The sequence below is a fragment of the Lasioglossum baleicum genome, chromosome 17 (genome assembly GCF_051020765.1).
Source record: "Lasioglossum baleicum chromosome 17, iyLasBale1, whole genome shotgun sequence".
Classification (NCBI taxonomy): domain Eukaryota; kingdom Metazoa; phylum Arthropoda; class Insecta; order Hymenoptera; family Halictidae; genus Lasioglossum; species Lasioglossum baleicum.
The window spans coordinates 8,551,583-8,562,800 of NC_134945.1; the positions used below are offsets into that span (position 1 = coordinate 8,551,583).

Here is an 11,218-nt window from a genome sequence, read left to right on the forward strand (position 1 = left end):
CGACTGACATTTCGCAGGTTTTAGGTTATTGCCGCGTATCGTATCGTACCTATTATGTACATGTACCTAAATAAATACTTAATGAAATGAATCACGTGGGTCGTTCTAAATAGAGACTGTAAACATTCTTTATTATAAATAACATTAATTGTAACATGTGGGAGTTTCAGTCGTGGAGCGAAGTATGAATGCTTATGTACTATTTATATGTACAATTGAAAAAATCTTGAAATCTGTATGTATGTAGTACTGAGTTACGTTCCAGTAAAATCAATAAATCATAATATATTTTAACACTGTTAACCCTCATACGCTCCTCAAAAATAGTTGCATAAAAGAGACTGGGATAATAAATTCACTCATTTTTCTTCTACACGATAAATTGACAAAATATGTTTTATTTGTAACGTTACATTTTAAAGAAATACAACTCACAACATAGACATAAAGGGATCAATAATTACATAGTATGTGAAATAAGTAAATGGGTGAATTTTACGCGGCAATAACCTAAAACCTGCGAATGTCTCATTGTTGCGTCCCCATCGCGCACGCGCAACGTGTCTTCCATTCACCCCACTAAATCCCCGTCGCGCACGCGCAACGTGTCACATATTACTCTGGTCATCAGAGAGGGGGTACATCATTTCACCGTGACTCCCCTCATCTGGCGACACTAATTTAGTGTTAGGCAGTGGGCAGTGTTAGGAGAGACCACGTGCGGGTGACACTGCAAATGACTGCAAACGCGTCACAGAAGTTGTATCATAGATGGGAATGCAGATTTTCGTAGCCTCCCTCTGCGGATAAGAGTGGGGTGGACAACCTTGAATGTTTTGTATTCAACGGTATCAGACTCTGCCTGCCAAATGCCAAATGACGTAACGCAATCTTTACACGGTGTGGGCTCGCATCAATTGTGCAAAGCGACCCGTAGTGCAAACTCGATCAACATTTAACGAAATTTTATAAACTCCCCAGTTTAAACGAATGATTCGGTAGACGCATAAAATAGAAAATCTTAAAAGCTCCTCGAGAAGAGAAGAGAAAATTTTTTCCTCTTACAAAACCAATGAAAAGAGCACGCACTTGCATAGAGGTTGAAAGTTAAAGACGTCTTTCTCTCCTATAGACACACGTTATAGTTTATGCATGAATATGCAATATCAAAACAGGACCGTAAGGGCGGCGTACGAAGAAACATACAAAAATATTGAAATAATCGCATTAAATGTGGAGTAACAATGAGAATGGCGCACAACGAAGAAAACGTATCAGGGCTCGTGCCTACGAGCAGAAATAAAATTTGACTGATTAGTAATTTAAAGAGTAATCAACCGGCACAGACAGTGCTCGAAGACGTCAATACAGTAGACATTTATTGTATTATTAGTTGTAATAGATTCGTAAAGTGGCTTTTGAGATCGCTTCCTAGAATTTCTATGTTTAAATCTTTTACATCGACGATACGTCCGTGTATCAATGTGGATGACATTAAAAAAGGAATGCATATTGATATCATTGATAAGTCTATCAGCTGATTGTCATCTATTAGGGATACTTAAAGGATGTAGTGATGAGCTCTAAATTCAATCATTTCTATAGTCACTGCGCTAACAAGTATTACAGTTCAATTGATATTTCATGAACTTTCCTTGGGGTGTGAGAGTAGAGCAGTGATATTGGCAAGTCTCATGAAAGAATGGGAAATAAAAGTAGTTGCTGCGTCTATTCTAGTCCGCAAGTCGGACGCAAAGAAGTAGGATCTGAGGGCGTTACTCGTGGTCTCGAGGAGCATTTACCCGAAGGTGGAGTTAGCATTAATAATTTACAACATATTAGCGAACGTGAGCCAGAAGACTGGGATTCAGATCCGTCGTTACATCCATGTACCGGTACTATTTTTATGGAACGATCTAGACATGCTATCGAAGGTATTTATTGTTATCATTCTCAGGTTTTGTATGCGTTTAGCACTATATAGGGAGGTTCACCAGGTATTACCACCTCAATTTTTATTAGTCGTAGCGAAGAATGTTTATATATGATTGAATGGTTTCGAGAGATGCATACTTCGTGGTGTTATGAGTTTTTTTTGTAGGTGGACGTGTAGAAGAGATGCGAAGGTCATCAGTATTTCTTTAAATGAGATCGTATGTTTTTTCCTACACCACACAATCGATGCATCTATTAGTTAAGGAGATATTTTAATTTTAGTGTTGTCACAAAATCATGATTCTCTTAATAATGTTGTAATGATTTTATTCACAGAAAAGGTTCAATGTGTGTGTGTGTGTTGTGGCAACCGTTTACATCACGACATTTTCTGAATTGAGATAGTAATGATTGTTTTACATTATGTAATAAAATTGGTGGCATGTTACTGCATTCAGTGATGATACGATCTTTCATATCAGTAATTGTAGTTGGAGCCTCACAGCGTTTACTTCACTTCGATATTAATAGGTTAATACTTTCTTGTAGAGAATATGAAACTTCATCGATTGGTGCAGGGAAAAACATATAATCCCATTTAAAAAACTACTGATCACCTTCATATCTCTTCTACGCGTGCATCTATCAAAAAAACTCACAACACCAAAGTATACATTTCTCGAAACCATTCAACCTTATATGAACATTCTTCGTTACGAATAATAATAATTACAAAAATCAAGGTGTAATATCTGGTGAACCCTGCATAATTTGTTTTTAAGTATATTGCATTAGAAAAGAGAAATTCTTCAAATTATATTCGTTAGCGCGTTAAATGCCAAGCCTATTTTGCTAGACCTTCTATTTATGATCTGCTCTACCATAAAAGCTGGTGTGGTGGAATTGCATGAATGTTCATGGCAGGTTTGTAGGGACCTATACAGAATAAATGGAAAGTCTATGGCTGGTTTCTAGGGACCAGCATGGCGTTTAACGTGTTAAAATAATGGTAATCATTAGTAGCAAATGTCTGTAACAGTATGCAAATTTTCCGAGTTCATTTGATTTCACAATTGAATCTTTTTTAGTTGGCATGGTAAGTAAAAAGAGTCAGTATCAAATTGCAGACACAAGGCTTTTGAAAAAGAGTAGCAGTTGCAGTACAATATATTTAGACAACAGTACTGTTTCGCAACCTAATCTTAAAAATACTGTGAAATGTGTTGCCTTAGCTGTTTATTATCACATAAAAAACAGAACCTCACAACGACAGATCGATATATTTGATGAGAAACTCCATCCATTAACGGTAAGTCTTACAACTAGACTGCGGATCTTTAAATAAAACAGTAAAAGATTTAAAAAATTCAAGAATGTTGTGATGTTGCTTTTAACGTGACACAGTCGTTAAGGGATGAAATCAATTTTTATGTTATTCCTGCTTCTCACAATCAATGCAATACATTTTTATTTTACATAAAGATCCACAGTCTACTTATAACTAATATGCGTATGCACAGTGAATATATGAATCTAATGTACACAGTACATATGAATCTGATGTACACAGTAGCAAATTGTGGAATTAAATAGTTTGCATTAACAGAACGTAAGTGCAGAAATATTATAACTTCTTGATTTTTTCCAGGGAGAGGGAGTTACAGAAGATTATGATAAATATAACCCAGAACACAAACAAATATATAAATTTGTGAGAACATTATTTACTGCTGCTCAACTTACAGCTGAATGTGCCATTATAACGTTAGTTTATCTGGAACGCCTACTCACATATGCCGAAATAGATATAACACCAGGTAATTGGAAGCGAATAGTACTTGGAGCTGTTTTATTAGCATCGAAAGTGTGGGATGACCAGGCAGTATGGAATATAGATTATTGTCAAATTCTGAAAGATATTACTGTAGAAGATATGTAAGTTGATGTTTAAATCATAGATGGTAACGATTAAATACCCGTCAAATAATTGTTAATTACCTACCTTGATGTATGTATTTAGGAATGAACTAGAAAGACAATTTTTGGAAATGCTACAATTCAACATAAATGTTCCTTCAAGTGTGTATGCTAAATATTACTTTGATCTGCGCACACTAGCAGAAGAGAATGAGCTAACATTCCCTAGTGAACCGCTCAGCAAAGAAAAAGCTCAGAAATTAGAAGCGATGTCCAGAGTTTATGAAGACAAAGTCACTGCTGAAGCTTTACGTACTGGTAGCAAGAAATGGTCAAGCTTAGATAATATATGCATAGGGGGACCTAGACGTAGCATTGCTATCTTATCCTAAGCTTTGGATACAGGTGAACACGTTACTTATATTGATAACTTCTGAATTAAGGTATGTGAACAAACAAAATTTTGCAGACCTATTACACCACAGTATCAATTTTAAAAGTTTTACGAGCATATCATTTTTATTATTCAATCGTTTATATGTTCAATTGAAATGTTTTACTACAACGTATGTTTTATAAAAATTATCTATTAGTATGGAACCTTATAATACGTTGAAGTGGAAAGTGATAAAATAATTTAACTTGCTATCAACGCTTGATCAATTAAATTTGTGATACTTGGTAGTTGTTTTCTCCCTTGAATATACTAGGAATATACACTAATTGGCATTTTTGATTAGTAGAGATGATTAATATTGAAATCAAAAGATATAGGAATGTGTTACATTTTAAACCTTATTTTAAATAAAAGATTTTTAAAGTTTTGTTCCTTTTCATAGAATTTATTATGAACGATTTAAATAATAAATATGTCTAAAAGAACAGTCTAAGTCAAAGTCTTATCAATTGATATATTGGGGTGGAACGAAAGTTCGTAACGTTTTTTAAATTAAAACTCACAGATAAAATTAGGACATTTATACATAGATTTGTTCAATAATATTCCATTCTCTTCTATTACTGTTTGCCATTTTTTAGGTGACTTATCATGTTATTCAGTAAACCTATAAATAAATATCTTAATTTTATCTTTGAATTTCGATTTAAAAACGCTACGAACTTTCGTTCCAACTTAGTACATACGTATGAGATACTTTTTCGTATCTGAATATTTCTTCAAAATTGTGTTCATATTTTATTTGATCTAAACATAAGAATGGACACTGGAGTATACCAAGTAGCGTATTCTTTATGAAGTGATTACAAAGGCATTGTATATCTTTTTAAACTTTTTAAAGAACAAATTACACGTGTTTTACATTTTACTAACATGACTTTCTTTATCATTTTACCAAGATGATTCCCTATATTACTCGTCCAGTTATGTGTGTAAAGTAACTTCCTAAATATTTTTTTTTGTAGGTGTAACTCTGTATGATCAAAGTCTTTGATACTTCCGAAACGTTTATAAACAATCCAATCCAACCATATGAAATCTTGATAATAATAAAATTATGTCGCTAGTATATAATGTCATGGACTATTTATAATGACAACGATAGTACATTTGTCATTTTTGTATACTCAATGTACTATATTTAAATGCAATGATAACATTCATTTTCTTTTTTTGCAAATATAAAATTGAAACTCATCCACGGATCTGCATTTGCTTCTTAAATGCTAGATCATTTTTCCATTGATTAGTCTCATTCAAATTTCGTAGAACTTTCATTTCAAAGCAAAAATTCGAGTATGAAATTTAAGACATTGATTCTACTCTTTTATGCAAAGGAGACAATTTCAAAGAATAATTGATGTTTACTGTTACATTCCTTTTTAATCTGCATAAAGTATTCACACACACACACACACACACACATCATGTATAATTATTTCAATTTAAGATTTTGATCATTCAGTATATATAACGTTTGTGTGGCAACTATTGCTACACATGAACTACTTATATTAGTTTGTATCTAATAAAGGAAGAGGCGAAATGTAACATCGATTATATTAAAATAGGATATAATTCTTATTTAAATATAATTTATTATAGAAATATTCTTTTCCATTTTTACTAAAATTACTTCCTATAGTATCTGAATTATCTTTAGCTTGAAATCTAAAGTCTTTCAACTATATATTACATTATATAATCTAATAGATCTGTAAAATTAATGCTTTTTTTAAATGGATGAAGATAACACTTCATTAACAAGTATTACCATATACGAAAAGAATGTATACACGATAATGTATTATTCTTGAATTAGATAGCTTAAAAAAAATTTGTAGACAATTACTCAAGATACAAAAGACAACTTATTGCATCGATGAGTGTACCCATGCCGTATAATTAATATTGCAATGAGGTCGATCAAATGAAACAAAGTTTTTAGTACTTGTTGCAAAAACTAAAATCAACTTCTAGAAACACATTGTGTTTATATTTCAAATTTAAATGTATATACACATGATCGCGAATAATAAGCTCACATTCAGGGGATTTATAAAACTCTACTCATTTTGCACACACGATTATATATACACAATTAAGATGTATCATACAGAATAATGAACTTGTTTACAACAAACATGTAAATGTTGAAACATAGAACTAAGATACCATTTACATTATTACGTTCATAAAAGTTGAAGTAATCCAAATTTATATTGGATCTTTTTAATACTGTTACAAAGTAATGGCGATTCATTCTTATTTTTATACTTTACTACAGGATATTGCGTGTAATAAAGAAATTTTAGCAGTAATAATTAGACATTAATGTGATGCTGAGTAATGCCAGACTGTAATACTATATATACATATAATATACATTTATATAAATATTTATATACAGTGGCGCACCCAGGGGGGGGGGGGGAGCCAGGGGGCCAAGTCTCCCACCAAGAAAAAAATGTTCAGCTTCCAAAATTAAAATCGCGGAATAGCCCTGGGTATCGATGATAGATATTTTGGCTTAAAAAAAGGTCATCACGCAAAACCTACGGCTGGGTTCAACTCGGCCCCCCCCCCAAGATTACATCCTGGGTGCGCCACTGTTTATATATATATATATATATATATATATATATTTATATAAATATATATGTATATGAAACTTTAATATGAAATCTATAATGTATCAAAATATAGGTAAAATATTAACATATCTGCTACTTTTGCCAGAATACAACGTGTTTTAGTTCCTTGATCTGAATCAAGAATTTTATACTATGAAAATAATTAGTTTGATATATTGCAAAGTAATTGTGTAAGATATTATGAAATGAGACAAAAAAAGAAAATATACGATATGTAAATATTTAACGAATGCACTAGGAAAAAACCAAAAAAATTACTAAAAGTAATCAACTCGATAAGCAACATAAGTTTTTTTCGTTTTAATATTCTGTGTTCCCAAAGAATTAGGATCATGTTTATAAATAGAATTGCATTATAAAGACAATCTTCAAGTCTGATTGCATCCTATAAATAAATTACTATACTCTGTATATATGTCTTGTAAGGTTGTATTATAAATAAAGTAATTTTATTAACACCATGTCTATTGGAGTTCAGACAAGCTTGAAGTGCTATTTTAAATAATTTATACTTTTCCAAATCGATATTTTTATTAATTTGCTTAAATTCATACTAGTTTGCAATGTTCCTTTAATATATCATATATGATGTTCAACTGGATATTAGTACTACTGATATAACATAAATATGATATTTCAAAGCAAGTGATACAATAGTGTCAACTTTTAAGTCTTCCATCTTTAGTAAACAAAAAAAGAAACGTATAAGCAGTTTTAAGATTTATTTATTAAAGTTTTTGCTACTTTTATGAAATAAGTTTCTGATATGCTGTTATATACAATTACTTTTGATAGATAAAGATGCTTCAATACATTTATGTTATAAGTTATTGCATCTTTAAACCATTTCTATAACAATATAACTATTTTTATTTTGTCCTTATATTTATTAAAATAATAGTATAATTCATACTTGAAAAATTTCTAAAATTCCTACATACGGGTTGTATACCTATTAAATTTAAAATGTCTTATGAAATTGTAAAATACATTTATTATATATATATATCTTCTTTTTATATAATCATAAAATAATAAAATACTATTCTTTACGCTTTTAAAAAAATATGCATTTACTAAAAAGTTGATAATAATATATTTTCTTTCCAATTTCGAAATTAAATACACGTTTAATATAAAAAGTTGAAATTTGTATTAGCATTACTATAAATTTCGTATATACATTTATACTTACAAAGATATAAATTTCACAATGTTTATTTTTTAAATCAATTCGGATGAATTGGTTTTAACATGTTTGTATGTAGAAATGTATATGATAAAGTAATATGTTCTAACATTTTTATTGACAAATGTTTGTGCAATTTCCTTCGTAAATATATATTATTAACAATCAATGAGAAAGTATTGTACAATACATATACATGGTAACACAAAAAGAAAACTATAATATAGAAATAAAGTAATATTTTGAAAAATGCGCTTTTATTGGTTTTTGAAATATATCTTCTTATTGGCTATTAACTTTTGAATATTCCTCCCACACCATTCCAAAAAAGTTCATTATGTATATATAATTATTCTTACCCAGTTAGCCAGGCGCCAGGCCTGCCCGAGCAGAAATCGAGCCCAACGTGGCGAACAGGTAACGGGCATACTGGCCGAACGTTGCTCGAAGCACAAGATGCTCGATTTTGGACTGGCAGTGGGCAGCTGGGTTCGCGTGAGTACACATTCTGCCGGCAGAAAGACTGGGCATAAACCCGGCAGAACCTGCCCGAGCACAATGCTGGCCACTCGGTTCTGGATTCTGCTCGGCCCGGCCCCGGCAGAAGCTGATGACCCGTCTTTCTGCCCGTAGAATGCATACCCAGACAGCACAGTCTGACCGAGCCTACCGCCGGACCCAGCTAGCAGAGCCCCTGCCCGGCAGGTTACGGGCAAACACAATGCTTGGAGCAGCGTTGAGACCAAGACCGGCCGGCAGGCCCTGGGCTCGAGCCCCCGACAGGTGAAAATCGCGCCATTTTGTGCACAGGTGCCCGGCTGAAATCGAGCCGGTGTGCCGTCTGGGTACTTATCAGTATTTATGCGCACACAGCTGCCCGTCCAAAAGCGAGCACGTTTGCTCTTACTGGATATATGTCCAAATATTTAATGGTAAAAATAACTTTGATTGAAATAACTTTGATTGAAATAAATTTGAATTGTATTGAAATGGTAATATGAGCTAACAACTATTGATTGTGGCTATTTTAAATAATAATCCACTTTTTTGTATATGATTATCACATATTTTAAATGTGAAAGTATACGATATTGCCAGATATTGCTAATTGGTTTGGGTTAGGTCAGTTTTAGTCGTGCAATATTGTCGCATTATGCTTCGTACAGACTAGAACATTTCGACGAACCGCGCCTTGAACCTTGCTGCGAACCGCGCATTTCGACGAACGTCATTGGGCTGCGCGGTTCGTCGAAATGTTCTAGTCTGTACGAAGCATTATATTAGCTGATATTAGCCAATATTAGCACAAACGAGGTACATACAGGTATCATGATAGGTATAGAACAGTATAGAAGTAGAGTAGAGTCATCGACATATGCCTTATGGGAGATCGTGTCACTCGAATAATTCGGTGTTTTCTTACGCCCTCTAGGATGTATTCTGGCTGGAGTAAGAAACTGAAGAAACAGAAGGCCATTGATGTGATCTGATGTGATCCAATGTGATCTCGTCGGTGCAGAAGGCCACTGAGGAAGTGAGGAGATGTGAGGACTGAGGACTTCTATACTTCTATACCTTGTCTGTGGTGGTCTGTCGGTCTGTCTGTGCCAGTCTGTGGTTTGTCAGGTTTGTGGTGAAACGTGCGAATAAAAGTAAATATCAGTAAATATATGGTTTGGAATCAATTTGGGACAGTAACACACACAATACAAATAATTATATTTCATTCTTCCGTAACGAGTAAAGACAAAACGCAACATGCCTACTTATGAAATGCCAGTATTGTTACGCATCATGAGAAAGGTATATTAGTAAATTACGCTACTCTGTATGATTTATTTTGTAAGAAATATATTCAACTTATAACTTGTTGCACATTTATTTATTTAGTCAGTAAAACTGATCAAATTGTTGTTTTAAGTGATGAATAGACTGCGGATGTTTATGCATTTATAGCAAAATTGAGTAGCTAAAATTCGAAATTGTAGGAAAATTTTGAAAATTGAAGATGTCAATATATGATTTCTCCTCTATTAAAATCATTAAGGTATGAAATAAAGTTCAATTTGATTTCTATTTCTCGCAATCGATGCAGACAATTTTTATTTTGCATAAAGATCCGCAGTCTAGTGATGAATAATAACAACATAAGGTTATGGTACGTGTTCTTTGTTGTATATCATAAATAAATTGTATTTACAGCCAGAATGTGCTGAAGTTCTGAAAAGGATAGCGAATACAATATTTGAAACAGGCGGCTTCATTAGAAAAATTGAAAACTGGGGAGATAAGGAGCTTCCATGTAAAGCAAGTAGCCATGGGAAAGTTTATAAAGAAGCTGGGTAAGCTTATTTGTTTGTATTAATTTTCATATCTTTAACCCTTTGCATTTCGAATGATTTATCAATTTTGTTGCCAACAATTCACTACTATATCAAGTGTTTTATTTGATATTTACTTCAAGGGACAGATGGGAACTGTACTTATTTTAAATAATTTTGTTTACTAATTATATTAAATATATCTCTGAAACTTTGTTGTAATTTATATTTGTGGAACTTATATTTATTTTTACTTAAAAGATAAGACAAATAAATAAAGGAAGAACCAAATAGAACCTCACTTCAAATCATTTTTTCAAAAGTAGATGAATAACTGATACAGTATAAAACCGGCTGTAATTGAGAAAAAAGGTTTACATAAATCAATGTTCTTATTTCAGTTTACTGAAACCATCAGTGAAGTTATAACTAAATATTCTGATACACTTTATACATTGTTAAGCTGATCACTTATTGCAACTAAGTTTACTTAACTTATTAACAGGTTTCTATCAGAAATAAGAATTATAATTTATGGTATAATGCTTTCAGACATTTCTTTTTCTGCTTCGATGTTCCACCTGCTTCATTGAAAGACCTTACTGATGAGTATAATAGAGACATCGATATAATTAGAACAAAAATATATAAACAAAATCCATTAGAACCAGAAAAGGTAGAGTGTACACTGGAAGAAGAACTATTACCTCCAGCATATAGGTGAATATTTTATTATAATGTATAG

At 32.5% G+C, this 11,218-nt stretch overlaps 2 protein-coding genes across 3 annotated transcripts in view; both read left to right on the forward strand.

The window, feature by feature from the left end:
• Cycy (cyclin Y) lies at positions 1-9,904 on the forward strand. 2 transcript variants are annotated; one of them, XM_076442058.1, is made up of 5 exons: positions 1-1,934; positions 3,024-3,244; positions 3,584-3,870; positions 3,956-9,488; positions 9,585-9,904. In XM_076442058.1, the coding sequence occupies exons 1-4, from the start codon at positions 1,703-1,705 to the stop codon at positions 4,242-4,244; spliced, it is 1,029 nt and encodes a 342-aa protein (XP_076298173.1). In that variant the 5' UTR covers positions 1-1,702; the 3' UTR covers positions 4,245-9,488; positions 9,585-9,904. The 2 variants fall into 2 exon arrangements, with proteins under 2 accessions (XP_076298173.1, XP_076298174.1); XM_076442059.1 differs by having other exon boundaries at positions 3,956-9,466.
• Positions 9,663-11,218, forward strand: part of Mrps6 (mitochondrial ribosomal protein S6) — a 4,040-nt gene continuing 2,484 nt past the window's right edge. Inside the window, exons 1-4 of the mRNA XM_076442065.1 lie at positions 9,663-9,804; positions 9,899-9,955; positions 10,355-10,494; positions 11,026-11,193. Of these exons, the coding sequence (XP_076298180.1) occupies positions 9,911-9,955; positions 10,355-10,494; positions 11,026-11,193 (353 nt within the window). The 5' untranslated portion in view covers positions 9,663-9,804; positions 9,899-9,910. The remainder of the gene's footprint in view (positions 9,805-9,898; positions 9,956-10,354; positions 10,495-11,025; positions 11,194-11,218) is intronic.